Consider the following 20594-nt stretch of genomic DNA (forward strand, 5'->3'; position numbering starts at 1 on the left):
ATGAATTAAGAGAATAATCAACTTATTGTAAATACGCCAAATGAAAGTCACAGAAAAACTAACATTTTTTATGCAGCAACCTTTTCACATCTATATGTAATTCCAAAAGTAACACTGTAAAAATCATTCTGAAATTTACTTTAGAAACTTATTGAAGTTTGATATTAGACAGAAATTATTTAAAGTTTTATAGATGAGCTGTCTCAATAGCTCTTATTTGTTTTTGGGTACACATTTAAAGATTACATTTCACTGGTTCAACAAACAAATAAGCTGTGCAAACAGTTAAAATAAATAAAGTAAAGGAAAAAATAATAATAATAGCTTTGGAATGCATGGAGCACGCATCTATTCAAAACAAAGTTACACCATGCTAGAAATGACCACACAAACATGACACTAGGTAATACATGCTTGTTAAATGGAAATGAAAAGTCAACCTTTCTTCTTTTTCTTTATTTCAGCTTCTTGCTGGTCTACTGCTGCACCAAGCAATGTGAAGATAATGCCTGCCTGTGAATTCACTCCTACAGCTGTTACCATCATCTTCCCACTACCTTCCATAACATGAGTACCTAAAATGAAATCAGATGATCAAATAAACAATGTTCCGTACCATACTTCACACCAGTTTCTTATGTACGTATGTCACAATCACTTATCTAACCATGATTATTTACATTACAGTAAAACAAAGTTTCAACTCACTCAATAGTTTAGATAATTGTGAAATGAATTTTTATCACAATGAATAGGGTAAAAATATTTGTGTTTAACACACAAGTTTGAACAATTTATACGAGTTTTCTTTACAAGTAGCTTGACATTTCAGGAATAAATTACTAATATTAGCTCTCATGAAAAATTTAACATCATTAAGAGAAAAAAGCTTTCATGAATAATTACATCAGTTCTCATGCACGATTCCTCCATAGAAAAGCACTTCTGCAGTTTCAAATTAATTGTTAAAGATGGTTGAAATAATTTTATTTTAATGACCCATAAATCAGATTGTTTGCGAAATGATAAATAGTAAACTCCACACACAGTAGTATATGTTGCAATTAGTTTTAAAGAAAAATTTACATGATGGATGATTATTACATTATTACAATGAATTATTATTAAAAGTTAAGTCTTGAAGCTTTTCTGGTGATATATGATTAAGAAATTCTGATTAACCAGGTGAGTTCTGGATTTCGAAAGCTAAAGCTTTCTTAGGGTAGAAGATGAGTGACGTTAGCTCTCGAGTGTCAAAGCTTGGAAGCCATTCCAGAACTCACCTGGTCAAATACCTCCAGAGATTCTTTTCATCTATGGGTTATTACTGTATTAATTTATGGAAAACAACATTGAAAAAATTTAGCATTGCTCATTTGTTGATCCCATCATATAGTTTTTATTCTTTCTTTTGTATTATTTTCTATTCTTTAAGTTTGATATCTTTTCATGACGTAGGATTTCAACATGGATTTTTCCTATTATGTGAACAGGGTGGTTATGATGAATATGGACCATTCTTCAAAAATGAAGCTGAGCAATTACATGTCATTTTTGTATAATGATTTCACAGTAAAAACACATTGTGCCCAAATCCACAGCTCAATTGCAATAAAACACTTTAAAATGAGATTACTGTAGATATGTTGAGCAGAACTGGCCAAATATTCTGGTTCACTGATTCACCTAGTATTTATGGTCAAGAAAACTTATCTACAGTGGAACCCTGATTTTACATTCAATCTTCATGGTTCTAATAGAGGAAAATGCTATAAGTTTTCCTAGATTTGACATTTTTCCACATTTTCAGTTCTTTCACTTAGGTCCCCTGAAAAATGTCAAATCAAGGTTCCACTGTACATTCCATATTTGGGATTTATATCCTATGTATAATCCATTTTTTTAAAAAAAGCTATCACTAATTTTATATGGCGTTAATTTATATACATACCTGATAGCACCATTGGATCGAATGATTCGCCTTTTCTTACATGATCTGACTCGCCAGTCAGTGAAGATTCATCTACTTTTAAATCATTACTTTGAATCAATACCCCATCTGCTGGCAATAAATCTCCATATTTGATCTGAAATGTAATATGAAAATTGTATCACACTGTTTAAATTGAGGTTGCCTTTTATGTTATTTCACATGATTTTTGAAGACTGGCAGACCAGCAACAGCTGACCCTCGCCCTCCAATAGTCATTTCAATTACAACAATGAGGATAAATGATGCTTTGCTGAAAGCTCACAACTCTATATCTGGGCCACGCTAACTCCTGGCTAGAGTTCGAAGGGGTCTAAAAAAACAGCTTTTTTGGGAAAAAAAAAAACAGTTTTTTTCCGTGACTTTTTTGGTTGGGCTTTTTACACAAAAGTGCCTCAAATCAATGAAAATACAGGAGTAGGCAGTATTTTTCCTCTTCCATGGTATTCGTTTATCTCCCTACTGTAAAATACACTCATTTCTAAATATAAAATACAATTTACAATATGACATAGCTAGACATAAACAGTGTTTCCAAGAAAGCTGGCTTTCTTGAATTTGCAGTTCTTTCAGAGTGTTATCTTCATATTTCAGTAGGCTTACTGAATATATCTATGTAGTATAAACATATTCACATAACTAGAGTAGTTTTGTATGTATTTCTAATAGAAGCTAAGTGTCTTCCTGATGGCATAGTGGTAATGCCATTGCCTTGTAATCAAGGGGTCCTCTGTTCGATACCCGGTGGAGGCACATGGCACAGTGGTTCGGATCCCACTTTAAAATGTAGGTCCAGTCCCGATTAGCCTTTCTTTGCATAAAGTGGACTTAATGGAGTGACAATGGAGGCAGGAATATGGAACTGAACTGCCAACATGCCTAAGCATTGCTAGCTTGCACGATAAGTTTGAAAGGGAAGGAACAGTGATGGATATGCATAAGGGAAGATCAGGCCGGCCTCGCACAGCCACAAGTGAAGCGTAGTCTGTTCAGGTGTTAGATGCATTCACATGCTCACCACAGAAATCAACACAACAATGTTCACGTAAAACAGGAGTGAGTAGGGCAAGCGTAAGTCATATTTTGCACAGAGCAAACTGGAAATCTTACATTCCAAAGCTGTTACACACATTGAATGAGGACGACCCAGACAGAATAAATCAGTTTTGTGATGGTACCTTGTGCAGGTGGAAAACGATGCTAATTTTGTTTTCCAAATTGTGTGGTGTGATGAGGCACAGTTTAAATTTAATGGCACAGTTAACCGGCATAACTGTGTGTACTGGGGCCCCAAAAATCCACACGTTTATGTCGAGAAAGCTGTCAATTCTCCAGGACTCAACGTCTGGTGTGGGCTATCATCAAGGGGACTAATTGGACCCTTCATTTTCCAAGGTACAGTTACTGGCCAGGCTTACTTGTAGATGCTGGACACATTAATTTTACCATCCATTAGGGCTTTCTTTGGTGACTATCCATTTCGTATTCATACAGATGTGTGAGCCTACCTGGATAACACTGTACCAAGACGTTGGATAGGATGAAGGGCCCGATTGAGTACCTGCCCCGTTCACCTGATTTAACCCCCTAGATTTTTACTTGTGGGGGACCGTCAAGGACATAGTGTACAGTAAGAAGCCACGGTCACTAGTGGACCTAAGCCATGAAACTGAAATTGCTTGTGCAGCAATCCCTGTGGCTACTCTGGAACATGTCATAAGGAATGTACAGCATCGTGTGCAAAGGTGCTTGCAGGCTGGTGGTTTGCAGTTTAAGCACTTATTGTAACTGCACGCAGAAACTGTGTCTATGTTGTAATTTTTCCCTTTGTATTGTTGTAATGTCACAATAATATAGCACCTACTTCATTTTAAAGTATGTATAAATTTTTTTGAACACCCCGGTACCTGAATCATAAAATAAAGTACTGCTCTACCTTTTCAAAGTCTAGTATTAGATCTCTTGACATTAAATTTTGTGTTCAGTAAAATATATATTTGTAGTCTTGCTTTCCAGTACATCATGTATAATTTGGTTAAATGGCCGCTAAACCTGGTCACGGAGCAACTAGTGATGTATTTTGGCTGCTTGGTGCAGTGGTTTCAACCTTTGCGAGACCACAGCCCAGTAAATTTATTTCTTAAAAGTCAATGCCCTGATCCCAACTACTTCACTCATAAATACATTTCTGATCTTTAAACTTTATATGGAAATTAATATTAATATATCAAGTATGGCATAATCATAGTTCAATTATGTATAGACTTGCTGTCAAATATAAAATTAGATTTAAAAAATTAGTCGTCTACCCTTGGGTGCAATGGACTTTTTGCACCATGTTTATTAAATATAATAATTACAATAATTACCATCATTACCAATCAATTGCACACTGTCACTGGTATGAGTGTCTCGAATGACATGCATTCAAAGATGGCACCTGAGAAGCCCACCAAGTGCATTTTGCCTCCTATTTACATTACATTTATGTTTTTATGAACAAAAGTAATACAGAAATATTGGGAACATCCTCGGGAACAATGTAATATATTTTCAAACAGTTGAAAAAAAAAAAAAAAAAAAAGAGGTGGTGGGCCTGCAAGTGGAATGGCCAGCCATTTAATCTTACACGTGTGAAGGAGCAAAGTCAATACAAAAATTACAACTACCAGCAAAACAAGAGGTACACATAGCAAATTTGTCTTGGATGTTTTTATGTGCTTTTAATAAGTTAAAAGATTTAATGTTAATAAAAAAGTGTTAACTTACTTGACATATATCACCAACAGCAATATCCCCAACAGAAATTTGTTTCACTTCTGCTCCTCGAATTACTGAAAATTTGTGCTCTCCTTCAATTCTATTCTGCAAACCTCTGAATTGCCTTTCTTTGGTGTAATCATTAAATGCAGTTACAATAACAACAACGATAACAGAGATCAGAATAGCCAGCCCTTCAATCCAACCATGTTTTTCATCTTCCTCCCCATGAGGAACTGCAAATAAGAAATCTGTATGAGACCAAGCTGTTTACATGACAATAAATTATTAAACTACAGATGAGCCATAATTATATCCTTTACAAAAATACTCTTACTATTTTCTTCCACGTAACCAGCAAATGGATATATTTAAATATGAATACATTCCATGTAAAGAATAGCATTTTTTCACTGTTAGATAGCATGAACATATTCTAACAAAACAACTAGTAACTATGCCTGTCTGCAATTAAATTACAAGAGTTATGGATTGACTGGACAAACAATATGGGCATGTTTATTTTAATGTTGAAGACAACAAGAAAAAACTGTATGGAAACTGCATGGTGGAGGTAATGCTGCTCCAACATTGTATGTTTAATAAAAAAATGTTTTATATTACAGCCAGTTTCTACCATAAAAAAATAAAATTCATCAGGTTACTTTCCACCTCCCCCAAAAACTAGGGTTTTTTATTTTGGTCCCCCAATTCAATATATTTTTCCAAGTTCTTGGTTTTACCAACCAAACTAAGGCTGCTGTTATTTTTCCTTAGCCCTCGAAAACTGCATATATACTTATGTGTATACCAAATGAATGTCTTTCTGAATCTAATAATAAATAAGTAGAGATCAACCTCATGCAAAAGCTTACAAAAAAACACTGTCTCCAAACTACAAAATGTTTCTTTGGGCTTTGCTCAAACAGCTTTTTCTAATGCAATAGGTCATTACAGATGTATTCATCACCCACATATTTCAGTTCAAAAGATATTGCTCAATTGAATCACCACTACACCTATAATAATGTATACATATAAAACACACACAAAAAAGGGTCAATAGTGAAAGAAGTTAAATTTCTTAGTCTGCTCTGCAAAAGTTTCTTAAGTGCTCAACATTACAAAAGCACCTGTAATTTTGTAATTGAAATACATTCCATGTGAATGTTGCAAATAAAAACAACTTAGTACATAGAATATTACATGATAATTTCTGTTCTGCTTATATATAATGAAAAGATACAACCCACCTATTGGTTTAATTTCATGAAGTATTATACAAGTAATTAATAAATGAAAAAAAAACAAATTGTTTCAAATATGAAGAGAAACAAACCATTGGAACAGATCAATTGTAATAGCAATATTAATAAATAGCATGACAAAACTCATTCAAAAGGAAACAAAATTACAATCTGACATTGCATTTTTAACCTCAAGTATTACACAAAGCAATGTAATTGACATTTATTAGAATATAAAGGTTACAAATAAAAGTAACCATTCTAGAATGTACACTTCTCCAAAAGTTTCTTGACCACCCTGAAAGTTTTCTAAGTCCAGAAATCGTTAATTTGTCAACATAGCTCTTGAGGACCAGCAGAGAGTAGACAACTTTACTACAGGTCTCTCTACTAGGTGAGAAAACCTGTAGTGAAAGATTTAAGTTCTTTTTAATAATATGAAGTCTGAAATTATAATTGCTCAACATATTAATAGAGAACAAACTGAAAACTCAACTATGTGGAATAATATAAGAGAATACTTGCGATTCGGCATGATAAAATAGGAATCTGAGAAACTGTTGTGAGGTTGGAAACACTGCACTCACTCGTGGTACACCTGGAGGAAATCGTTGACAAGTTTGAACACAAAAGGGCATAATTACGAATAGTTTATGCAAATAAAATATAACACCTTGCAAAATACTGTGCAATGAGCGGAAATTAAGGAATCTCCCAATTTGCAGCAAAAATGTGTTCCTCGCAAAGAAAAGTGGTAGCTTGAGCAATCATCAACACATTTGAAAGCATTTGCTACAAGCAATGTTGTAGAGTATTGGTAAAGTACTCGCGTCACAATTATTTTTTTTTCTTAAGAATTAAGTTGCAGGTTCAAATCCAAAGCTCTCCAATTTTTCTTTATTATTATTATTATTATTTTTGTAAGTATGTCATCACATACATTGAGCATGAAGTTTAGTAATTAAGTTGAATAATTTTGTTTCAGAATGTTCGCAAAAAATAATTCGGTGTTGAAATCTACGAATGTTTCCATCAGCTCAATGTATTTGTTTCTTCTTTCTGGAACTAAGATTCATCCATGTGGATCGAAAAAATACCTAAATTGTTGTCGTATTCCAACAGATAGTATTTGGTCAAACAAGGAATGTGCTGACTATGGCTCTGAAGTTGATGAAGAATCATCTTTTCTGAGCCTACAAAACAATGCTAAACCAAATATCAGTCCGTTTGCCTTGAGCTAGAACCAGAAAACGTTAATTCTTTGAGTTTGTCGGCCTTCTTTTAGCTTTTAGGTCATTTTCAATAGTTTTTGCCTTCTTTTGTTACATTTTCCTTAATTTTTCTCCTTCCTTCTTGTTTCGTGAATTTGAAGTGCAGTTGCTTGCATAAGTTGTAGATTTAAATTTCCTGACATGGTCCTTTCAGCAAGTTTCTCTGTTTTATCATGGCGAATCGCAAGTATTCTCTTATATTATTCCACATAGTTGAGTTTTCAGTTTGTTCCTCTATTAATATGTTGAGCAATTATAATTTCAGACTTCATATTATTAAAAAGAACTTAAATCTTTCACTACAGGTTTTCTCACCTAGTAGAGAGACCTGTAGTAAAGTTGTCTACTCTCTGCTGGTTCTCAAGAGCTATGTTGACAAATTAACGATTTCTGGACCTAGAAAATTTTCAGGGCGGTCAAGTAACTTTTGAAGAAGTGAACAACAAGCGCAACATGAAATGCTGCTGGAACACTTCAATCAAAATTGTAAATTTAAAATATGAACATTTACTGATAATAACATGGGAACTTTATTTAACTCTGCTTTTACTTTATTTAATGATTCAGATATTTGGGAAGATTGAAAGTACAGTCATGAGTAAAAGTAGACTGGAGTTCGGACATAAAAACAATGTAGGAAACTCAAATACAGTGGAACCTCAATGTAACATTTTTCTGGAGGCCAAGCTGAAAAAGTTGAAAAAGCTTAAAATGAAAAATTGAAGAAACTTTCATAATATTTCGTTATGTTGGAACCATCAAGATTGAATGTATAATGTGGGAAAATGTAATATTCAGGAACGTACAATCAGGGTTCCACTGTACTTAGTGAGGCAACACACATACACATATATCCACATATAGCACAGGATGCTGGAGTTAGTTCATTGGAATATGCAAGCAAGCAAAAATGCAACTCTGGGAAAATATATTGAGAAGGTATGCTCTCTATTTTTTTGGCACTATCATAATGGAGATCCTTGCATAGTGCAAATGTAGTATTTTGTCATCTGTTTTAGGGTGCCCGAATGTAAGCATCCAAAGTGCAACTTCCTCGACTGCTCATATCTCAACTTCAATGCTTTTTTGCTCATGATTGCACATCACTTGCCCACTTTGACTTGTAGTTGCCTTGCACTCTATTTCTTTCATTTATACTCATGGCTAGATTGTTTTTGTGGTACACATGATAGCATCCTGTCAACTTTGCAGACTACATTCTGAACACATCTAAATGCCAATCATATGGACGTGTGCTTTCAGTCTGAGTTCTTGACCCTGCTGTTGCAACGCACCTGATAGTTGGTCGTGTTTGGTTGAAAGTTCGTGCTTACAATCAGTGGTTCATGATTGCAGTACAGTATTAGTTGGTACTCATTAGAACAGCATGTGTTTATGTTTGAATGGAAGACTTCGCACGCAGTTTCCAGACCCGAAACTGTGCAATAAATTGTTGCTGGCATGCCTTTATGGACTCAAGTTTTCCAGTCCGTGCAAATGATAAACACGTCCGTATGATTGGCATTTAATGGCAGAATTGCCCAGATGCATAGGCATGCCCATGAAAGGACTAGAGAGACTTTGCAGTCATCTCCAATGATGTCACCATGCTTCTCATACACTAAGGTACGTCCGTAGCAAATTTCAATACATTATGACCAAGAGTTTGATTTTTATAAGCAAAAATCAGGGATCGAGAGCAAGTGAAACACCCTGTATAGGCAACTGGATTCCATAGACTACACATTATTATTGGATCAACATTTCTAGGAATATGCCTAACTCGACACAACCTGTGTCGCTTTGGATATGAAGCAGCATGATATTAACACTTTGTTGATGTAGTATGATTATTTCTACATATTTCATATCCCAAAAGACATGGAAAGATATTCATAAAAATATTCAGGGAATTACATCTAATAAACAGAACACACAATTTTTTTTATACATTTAAAATCAAAATGTATAGTAGTTGCTAACTTGTAGTCTAAACACTATACACCTATTTTGGATTACAATTTTTGTGCTTGTATGGAAGTCAGCATGAGTGTTGCAAATACACACAACAGATGATGTGAGAAACATTTTTTGCAGATGCAAAAGTAGAGGGGTAGTGAGTATTAGCATGCAGGAAACTTACCAAGAAAATAATTCAATGCTTACAGAAGCACATTGTGAAAAACCACAAAACAACAATAATACTTGAAGAAAAGTGTCAACAGTGAAGTGTCAAAGGCAGAGAAGAAGAACTGAAGTCTTGAGAATACATTCAATTAGTAATCAGATTATTTAAAATGCTCGTATAAGGCTTGCTTTAATTTTTTTTAAAAATGTACATTCCTTCAGTTATTAGCCAAATTACCATTAAGTCAGTGATATAAGAAACTGGTGTTTGCTAAAGTTGAATACTACAAGGGTTGTTTAGTTTCTCAGGCCTAAATTTATGTTCTAGAAAGGATTTACAGTTTACATCATCAACTGTACTGTAAAGACTGTTCTTGGTATACTCTAATAGCAATAATAATTCCAAATTGTGGATGTCGATCATTTGTGCAAGCGTTGCATCATAACAGTGCTTTCTGTACTCCTGATACTGTCACACTGGGTTCTACTTTCTGAAATGCATGGTGCTAGCTTACAAAATTAAATAAAGAAAGATTAGTATTATAGGAAAAAATATTACCCAAACATTATACTGTAATTATGTAAGGTAAAAGTAAAGTTCCCCGTGTGGGGTTAGGGCCCCACACATTCTAGACTTCTGCAAATTTTGAAGATGATGTGATCAGCACCAGGCTCCGGCCACCTTTACCACCAGGGTTGCCCCCAGGCACCCATTGATTTGACATTGGGAGAGATCCCAAGCTGCTTTATGCAGGGACAAGGCCAGAAAAATTCCAACCTTAGATCACCTACCGTTGTAATCGAACCAGTCTCTCCCACGTGTCAGTCAGATGCCCTACCTACTAGACCACCACGGCTCATTGTAATTATGTGGGTATTCAAATTTCAACCTTCCATTATGGATTTACAAATTTGTACTCACTCTTATCAAATTAGGGTTATTTCAGGATCATGCAAAAATTCAAGCCTTGTATCACTGCGATTAACCAAGAGTGGCAGAAATGTGATGTTAAATTAACTAAATCAATCAATCAGGCAAGCCTTGTGTGCACCGGGCAACAGGACCTGGTCACTGTAGCTAAAAATACCACTGCCAACATGGCAACCAGCAAAGTGACCAGTCAGAAAATTAATCAGGAGAAATGAGTTGATAATTGTTTAGAAAAAATACAATGAAATTTGTGTGCATGCTTTGTTGCAATCTAGTCATGAATAAGGAATGTTTATAACATGATATCAAGATCTGAAATATGAAGAAAATGTTTTCTTCACACACAGATTATCAATTACTTCATTCTTCAGCTGATAAGTTTCAAATGGATGACCATTTCTATTATCTGCATATCAATGTTTGTGTCTTCTGTTGAAAAACAACAAAAATGATAATTCAACATGGCATGGATATTTTATTATATTTCTTCTCATTTATTTCATATTTTATTGTTTCTCTTCATGATTAACTTGAATGCGTAGAAAAGTGAATTTCAATACTAACACACAGGTACTCAGTTCAACTGATGTAAGAGTAGCACAATATCCATTTTATTAGTTGAAAGCAAGTTCACACCAACAACATACCAACTCTATGAACATGGTTGACTTTTATTGCAGATACTATAGATGGTTAATTTATTCACAGAATAAATGCACATGAAAAGAATGTTCCAAGCACGATTGTGTATGGTTCGTACATAAATGCAGCAATGCATTTCAAATTAACATTCTTATTGTGGCCCAATAGCTCTAGAATTTGAAACTAGGTCTAAATATTTTCGTATTGATATTCTAATCAACACTGATAACTTCAGTGGCTACAGACCCAATCAACTACTGAAACTAAGTATAACAATAACTGCCATCATTCTATTTAATATTAAAATCTTACCTGGGCATTGCCAGAGTAACATCTTATCAATTACAATTTTATAATATATGTACCGTGCGTCCATTTCGATCTGCAGCCGAGAGATTGGGAGAAGCGTGGCGGGCGGGGCTGGCGGAGATGCCGACATTTGCGGCCTGTAATGCTCGCTTATTTTTACGGACATATCCAGACATTTATATAAATATTGCAAAACGAGCACTAACCTGGGTTATAATTCATCATCTGTAATTCATCCAAGTTCTGCAATTATATACACAAAAAAATACGCTTTAGAAGTGACGATAAGAGTCACAGATAATAAAACATTTTAATCATAGTTTTGACCAGCAACGTCCTGCTTAAGTTTATATCCTTGAAAGAGTTTTGTGTCGATGGGGATCATTTGGAGGTTTCGAATGTGCAACACTGTATCAAGATTACGCTGCCGACGAAACCATTAAAAGTCAATGGTTTCGTGAGCTTCCTCGATGAACTCGATGAAATTGGGGCAGCGTTGCAAAGTTATCCAAACAAACCTCTACGCCGTGTTTCACAGGAGATGGTAGTGTCAAAATCATCAGCACATACAGCCACTAAGCTACTAAAATTAAAACCATACTCTTATAACACAGGTTAGTGCTAGTTTTGCAATATTTATATAAATGTCTGCATATGTCCATAAAAATAAGCGGGCATTTCAGGCCGCAAATGTCGGCATCTCCGCCAGCGCCGCCCGCCACGCTTCTCCCGATCTCTCGGCTGCAGATCGAAATGGATGCACGGTACTTCCAGAATGAACATCACATTTCATTCAAGTAAAGAGTGTTAGTCTGATACCATCTATAATACTGAGCTACAGTATTCTCTCAAGGCTCTGAATCAATTACCAGAAATTAAGATGAAATTGTCAAGTTTACAAAGTGAAAGTCACTTTTTATTTGTCATTTCACTTTGGAGATGCAATCACTTCAACTAGCTTGGTTACCATTTCTGTTTACTATTACATCTAATCATCTGGTAGATCCCAAAGTGTCATAAGACATGAAATGCGAGAGACTAATTTACTTGTAGCAAAAAAGCATGTGTCAATGATATGCAATAACTTCCACGAGCTTGTAAAATAATATAAGATAACTACCATAAAAATACTTGAGAAAACTGAGTTTTTAGTTCTGGGTTAAATTACTATTTATTTTCAGTCAAGAGAATTCCTGGTACCAAAAACTAGATGAAATTAATTCATGGAATTTGCAGCTGGTCGATACCTTTTAGTACACAAAAAAGTTAGTTTAATGCCAGATTCTAATTGTGGCTCCAGAGTTATAGCAGCACAGACCACATTTGTACATTAAATGGAAATCTCCTGATAATCTGAGCTCCTTATATCATCTTTCCAAACCTTGTAGACCTATCTCTATTTCAAGTGTTCCTCTACAGCAGCAAGCTTCTATTTTTAACTCATTTGTGTGTGTGTGTGTGTGTGTGTGTGTGTGTGTGGATTAAGGCAGAGCAATCTCCCTCCCCCCATACCTAACACTTACAGTCAGTTAACAGAGTAGAAGGTGATCTTCCATCAGCTGAGCAAAAATTCTTTATTCAACAAAAAAGGAGAAACACCATTTTGCTGCACTTAAGATTTGATTTTGTACCCATTAATCTTATTGTGTGGCAACTTCACAACATTTTCAGAGATATGTAGAATTGTAAAACAAAATAAATATAAAAGAAAAGTGTGTTAAATATAAAACAGAAACAAGGTGTTTATTAGCTGCATGTTGGACTCCAGTAATGAAGTGCAGAAGATTGCCTTTAGAATCTTTTGGCGAGATGTAGAAAGAATGCAAAAATTAAAATTAGTATCCAAGGAAATCTTAAGGAGGACAGTATACTTTTAACAGCAATAGCACTCTGAAAGCCTACATCTCTTGAGATAATAATAATATGTAATAACCCATGGTGCAACAGCCCATGAGGGCCAGGGTCTACCTGAGGGGAAACAAAATCCCCCTCCCCCCCTTTCCTACAGGCTGGAAAAGGAGAGCACATTGAAGCTCTAGCCGAACATCCAAATACTTGGTTGAAACCAGATTCATACATCAATATCCAATTAAATTTTACACATACATATTAGATTTGTTATTAATTGCAAAATATTACACGGCATTGTAAACAAACAAATCATCCCAGGAAAGATTCATTCCAGGTACAGAAAGACTGACAAGAATCTACAAAAGTCCAATCACAACAAGCACGAAAAGTAACATCGTTCAAGACACAAAGGGGGCAGGGTGGTCATCACTACAAAGAGTCAAGTCTACGGACACTCATAAGCCAGCCACGTAGTTACCTTTCTGCTCTTCATACTCATCTGAAGTTGCATCCAAAAATAAACAAACATGACATTAATAGCTACATTTTATGGGTACAAATTCTCTGATAATGCTGAATGATGCGTTAACATAAATCCAGCTAAGAATTCTTTAGGAGAATTCTCCTAAGCTACAGTAAAAATGTAAAGTTACCACTTTCTTCAAAGTGATCTGATATCTTGCCTGCCTCTTACAGAGAAACAAAATTAAAGTTCCATGCAATTGCTGCTGAATGAAACATTTCAAAGGTCAAACAGGAGAAAAATAAACATTAAAAATTTTAAAACCAAGATCAGAAGGCAACTGCATAATTTCAACTTCCAAGAGTGACAATCTCTACAATGGAAAAAAAATAACCTTCATGATCATGTTTCAGGATGTAGTCAAGTAAAACTTTCATGTAGCAACAAAATACGATTGGAACTGTAATCGTGCACAAATTTAGATATCATACCCAATCCAGAAAACTTTCCTATTAAAACAGGACACTTCTGGAATCAATTAGGGGAAAGAACTTTAAAAATAAGACCTAAAAATAGTCAAATTGCGAATGTGTTTAATTGCGCAGTCTATCTACAGACTAGAAATTTAATTTTAGTGCATCTAGCTGTTAACAAAATCAAGGGTAAAAAACATAATACTAGTTGGATTCCACTGATTAGATCAGCCCACCAGTCAATGGTGAACTGGTACAGATTTAAGCTATCAGAACATCTAGAAGCAAAATTCATTCTGCACATTTAAAGAATTGTGTGCCTACATATGCACCTGCAATCTGCATCTTTTGCAAGTTCCACATTTCCTAACTTACAATTTACTAGGCTTGAAACAAAACTCATTCTATAGGGCTGGTACGAAGAAGTGTCTTTCATTACAGAGACCACAGCATTCTAGTCCATTCAGAGCAATGAAGTACCTATCATTATCTGTCTGCACTGCAAACTTGGTGGATATCTAATTTGTTTGCTATATACTAGGCAGAACAGAATTCCTCTCTCCACATATGCCCATTTTCACTGGAGACGATTAGAAAGTTCAAGAAATACTAGAGTAATAATTGAATGACATTGATTTTAAAGATTCTTCAACAAGTAATTTGGCTTGCCTAGCAAATAGTATCAGGTTGTTGCACACAAAATGTTGGATTTCTGGATGGCACGAGTTGGATATAACCAAATGATGCCAGATGGTGCCGGTGTATCAGAAAGTGAGTGGTACATATCCCTGCACGTGACCAAGGAATTCGTCAAGTGCCGTGCCATGTGATTGTATAGACAACATGGCCATAAGTAAAAGACGCCTACCTCTTCTTTACATGTTTAAACTTGACCACAATGCAACAGAGGGAGCCAGGAACATCAACAGAGCTTTTGGGCCATTCAATTTTAAATCAACCAGTGAAGAGGCACTTTTCAACCTTGCATATTTTCATTCATTTGAAATTTCGCACACTGAAAGGGCCACTTGAGGTAAGAAAATATGCAACTTTGCAGATCCATATCTTTTGTATTTCCGAAATTACAGTGTTGCAAACTGAGATTTTTGACCATTTTTTGCAACATCTTGTTAATTTTGAATTGCAATATTTCGGCAACCAGGGCACCTATAGAAGTGATTTGGATGGTGTTGGAAAGGCCTTGGAGGGCCCCTTCATATGAGATATAGCTTGCCTGTTCCAGGGTAAAAAGAAATTGAAGGTGGTGTAAAGAAAACTTTGGTAGCAATGTTCTCAAAAATGGGTCTTTTAATTTACTTTTTTTTTCAAAAAATTACATGTCATACATACATACACTATTACTCAATAAGTATACAAAATTTAAAAATTGGGATGCCAATGGGATCCGGAGTGATGATAGATTTAGGTTAGGTAATGGATAACAGATTTTGATAGACAAATTCCTAATATTCAAAAGTAAAAAGTCTAACAAATCAAATACAATATTGTTTGAATTAACATACATTAATATGATGTTTAAATTCCCGTCTATTAGAAATACAGGGTTACTCAAAAGTATAGTTCCATAAGCAACCCCGTTATTAGTGCACATAGCAAAAAATGGAAAGAGGGGGAAGTAGGTTACTTTAAATCTAAAGTGCTTGAATTTTCAACGTAGTATGCACTGTTCAGGATGTACACTGGTACGACTAATTGGTAGCCAAAAATGCCACATGCTCGGCCTGGAATATTGTGTCATCGCAATACCACATAAGTCTGGGTAAATTGCGTGGGTGAGTTCCATACTATGATTATTTCAATTTATTTTAATATAGTATTTGTTTGTTCTCATCGATTTTCTTCACATTTCTCGCCTATTATATACAAATAACCGTTGACTAGAAAATAATTTCATTTTATTGCTTTAAAAAATATATGTAAATCTCTACTACTTAATAGTAGTAGTATTTGTGGTGGTGGGATTAGAAGTAACAGCAGTAACATTAATAGTAATAGTAATTAAATTATAATAAAACACTGGTAATGTGAATTTGGATATACAGTTTTAGAAATACGAACCTACCATACCCTACCCTAACCTAAATCTATCATAACTCCAGATTCCATTGGCATCCCATTTTTTAATTTTGTATACTTATTGAGTAATAGTGTACGTATGACATTTAATTATTCTTTCTTTTTTTTAAAAAAATACAAGACCAGTTTTTGAGAAAATGGCTACCAAAGTTTTCTTTACACCACCTTCAATTGTTTTTTTTTTACTCTGGCATAGGCATGCTATATCTCGTGTGAAGGAGCCCTTCAAAACCTTTCCAATGGCATCCAAATCACTTCTATAGGTTCCCTGATTGCCGAAATATTGAAATTTAAAGTTAACAAGATGTTGGAAAAAATGGTCAAAATCGCAGTTTGCAACACTGTAATTTCAGAAATACAAATTATATGGATCTGCAAAGTTGCCGTCACGTCAAGTGGCCCTACCAGTATGCCAAATTCCAAATGAATCATAAAATGTAAGGTTGACGACCTTGTTCATTTGACCACTATTCCAGTTTCCTGGCACTAGCAAGACCCTTAGAAGTCTTAAGCTGGATAAGTGGGTTCCCCATGAGCTCACTGAACAACACATCATGCACCGCCTGCACGTGTGCCTTTCTCTGCTCTCTCAGAACCGAAATGTTCCATTTTTGCAGAGTCGTGACATGTGACGAAAAATGGATACTATATGATTATCGCCATTTTGCACAATGGCCCCAAAACACATGCTGAAACAAACTCTTCATCCGAAGGAAGATAATGGTGACTGGTGGTGTGCTGCTGGTATTCTTCACTATTCGTTCTTGAAAACTGGGGACACAATGAATGCTCAAGTACTGCAACTGGCCGAATGAAATGCATAAAAAAGCCTACATTGGGCAACAGAAGAAGAAGAAGAAGTGAAGTTTTAGTGCTTCACGACAACTCGAGGCCTTATGTGGCAAGAACAGTAGTGCAAAAACTACACACATTGCACCAAGACTCTTCCGCATCCACCTTACTCACCAGATCTCTCACCAACAGACTACCACTTTAAGCATTTGAGCCAATGAAGGTTCACCATTAATGCACTACTATCTCATGGGGAGAAGTGTACAACATCGAATAGTGCCTATTTTGATTAAGAGAAGTTTCTTTCCACAGAGTTACTGTTGCTTGAAGTTTCACTACCAAATCCAACATTTCACATGCAATGACCTGATATTTCTGGTTAAGAGTCAGTTCTCAGTAATAAAAAAAAATATTACAAGCAGTTTTAATTTGTATATGGAATATACGGTTAGATTGAGAATTGAGATTTTCATACTGGGAAAAGTGAAGTGCAGAGAATTACAAATCGAATGATCACACTGCCCTTGAACATATTACTATTTACTCTTGAATTATGTGTATATGTTGCTATTTAGTGAGCATTGCCTTCCCCTTGACTGTAAATGAATTGCCACAGGAGTGTTAATAAGTGGTGGATGTAATTTCAAGTTTCAATCTCTTAAAAAAACTTTGCACATTAAGAAAATAACCCATTAAGTTATGAATTCAGCTGTACAATACAGTGTGTTCAAAAAGTCCCCCCCCCCCCTTTTCATACTTTTAAAAATCGTTAAGAAGGCATTCATCTGGATCAGTTGGCAAGCCTGTCAGAAAGGGTTGGCATGACCTTGAACAACGAGTTTGTTACATTTAGATCAGTGCTGCTGTTACAGCATCGGTATGAGACATACCATCAGGTTTTTTTTCAACAATGCCTTTTATGCACGCACAGCAAATAGCTTTGTTGAAGGCCTATTTTGAGTTTAAGTCGCATGAAATTTCTAACTGTATTGCAGACAACACAGTGGAAACATTGAGGAAAGTGGCAAAGAACATGTGTAAGCATGTGGACTTGCGTTTACTTGAAAATAGAGTCCATTTTCAGCACCTACTGTGAACTGGAACTCCACAAAAACAACTTGCGGAAAGTGGTTTGCCATCTTGTCAGTGTGATATTGATTTCAGATTGCAGTATTACTCACACTTAGTTTACAAATTATTTCTTGTGTATTTAGTTATCAAATATATGTGTTCATTACATTGACAAGTTCAATAAATTATCAGCATAAAATTCTCAAACTTTGAGTGCGGGGACATTTCAAACACACTGTACATTTGTTTTAAATGACAAGTTTGTAGGTGTTCTCTGACACACATTCATGTAGGTCTGAAATAAAACAATTTTATATATCACTTCTAACAGCTTCTAATATTTAACAAGGCACAGCATACTTTACAAATAAAAACTAATATTCTACAGAATATTTTAAAACGAGCACGACTGTAAATTTTGAATACAACATTGAGATCTCAAGTAACCTAAGCTACAGGGAACTTTACCTGCTTCTATTATATCCAAGTTATCATGAAAAAGAAAGAAAGGATGTGAACAGATAATTTATTGCATAACTGGAAAAAAGCATGTCATCATGAACTTTCAACTCCACCTTCAGTGCCATACCTCTTAGTTCTCAGTGCAAGCCTTTTTACGGAAATGGGATTTCATGGGATGATGTGAAGGGAAGAATACATATGAGTAACAATAAAACTGGAGCAAACTATGCACTATTAGTGCAAATTCACTCATAACTACGTTGAACATTTGTATTCCCTCCTGTCAAACCTTTCATATTTCATCTTACTATGTAATATTTACACTGTTTTATGGAAAGACAAAAATAGACACATGGTTTATTTAAAATTAATAATTTTTATAGTAATATTAAAAGACACCTGCATGTGACGACTGATGCTCATTTTCAAAGTTTCAAACCAACTTCATTGAATTGGTTCAACATCTGCAACAAGACTTAACCATTAACAATGTTTTTAACCCTTCCTCAATATAGTTATTACTGAACAAACCAGTCTCGAAGAATCACAGATCTTGGTTTGAAACATTGGCAATGAAAATGTAATTGTCAGCACAATACCATACATATAATAAATAGTTTAATGTTTTGCCAATAATTCCATTGTTGTCATCAATATAAAAATAGAATAACAAATGTGTGCATAACATAACCACATATCAAGAATATATAAATTTTGCGTGTTCTATTTTTGCTTCAGGTGGGTAATTTTTTTTAAAAAAATGAAATTAGAATGGAAGGGAACATTCATTAATGGCTGTTCTCCTAAAAAATACATATTTATTAAGAAAATTAGTTACAACAGTATGTAAAGTTATCACATTATGCTAGGAATTTAAGTCATGCAAAAGCACGCATTGAGACAAAAGTCTTCCAATATTATAAGATCAAGAAAATATGCAAAGAACATGCAGAAGTACAGGTCTGTTAACTCACTCTAAGCAAGGAAGAATAAGATGACAAGCACAAAATCTCATTTTGAACTGCAAAGTATATTTATTAAGATAGAGAGTAGAATAGAGGCCTCATGCATATAAACGTTATTACCTTTAGAGGCGGAATGTAGTATGCTTACCTCCTTCTTCATCTTCTGGTGTATAGAAAGACAAACCCAATGAAACTACAGCTGCTATTTCTAAAATTATTAGTGTAACGTCCTGTAGTGCTTCCCACACCAATTGAAGGAACGTTTTAGGTGGTTTTGGAGGTATTACATTAGAGCCAAATGTTTCTTTCCTATGTTCTAAATCTTTCGTTGACCCACTGAGGCCTGAAAATAAAAAGTATTTAGTTAAAATGAAACAAGAAGCTGGAAATGGTATTGCAAGATGAATATACAAACATACAATTCTAAATGCAGGGTGGTAGTCTTTCTTGACTTCACTTCCATTACAGAAAGATGAGGGCAAGTGGCTATGGAGAAATCTGGAGTTTGATGGAAGGAGTGGTGGTTATTCTGAGAAGTTCGCAACATTAAAACCAACACAACATGGCAGATGAGGATGTGAGGTTGGAGGAACAGGTTACCTGCAGTGATAAGAATCTTGAGGGTGATGGGAGATGTGAAAATCAAGTCAGTCTAGCACATCAGTGAATTGCATCTATGGACAGGATGATAAATAGACCTTTGATTTTAGGTTCTTGAGCTATTTACGTATGCATTTCATTAAAAAATGCAACAACAAAGAAGTTTTATAGTCCTAAAATAACCAACCTATTTTGCTAGTTAGAACCTATTGCAGGTTTATGTGCCTAAACAAACATCTTTTTTAGTTCTCTATATATTTTTTAAGGTTTCACAGGATTTTTGTATCAAACATAGGTATTTGCTCACTTTGGTGATGAAAAAATTCAATGACTAATGTGTCTGAAACCTGTCGATTCCCTCCCTTCAAGTCCATGATGTTTTTCAAACCTCTAAACAAAGCAAAATGTTACTTGTACAATCGACAGTGCAAACTTCCGATCCATGTGGCCTTGCTTAGTTTCACGTAAGTTTGGTGCTTTGTGGCATTCACGCCTTATGAAGTAACATTTCAGCATTCAAAATCCACCACTGACTATGTTCCT

The 20594-nt window shown here is 35.1% G+C and overlaps 1 protein-coding gene across 1 annotated transcript in view; it reads right to left on the minus strand.

Annotated features, from left to right (window-relative positions):
• LOC145984305 (plasma membrane calcium-transporting ATPase 2-like) overlaps positions 1-20594 on the minus strand; it is a 621336-nt gene that overhangs the window by 80072 nt on the left and 520670 nt on the right. Inside the window, 4 exon segments of the mRNA XM_083117961.1 lie at positions 441-575; positions 1952-2087; positions 4760-4986; positions 19600-19794. Of these exon segments, the coding sequence (XP_082974087.1) occupies positions 441-575; positions 1952-2087; positions 4760-4986; positions 19600-19794 (693 nt within the window).

This window comes from Lepisma saccharinum, chromosome 2 (genome assembly GCF_977018435.1).
Source record: "Lepisma saccharinum chromosome 2, izLepSacc3.1, whole genome shotgun sequence".
Taxonomy (NCBI): Eukaryota; Metazoa; Arthropoda; class Insecta; order Zygentoma; family Lepismatidae; genus Lepisma; species Lepisma saccharinum.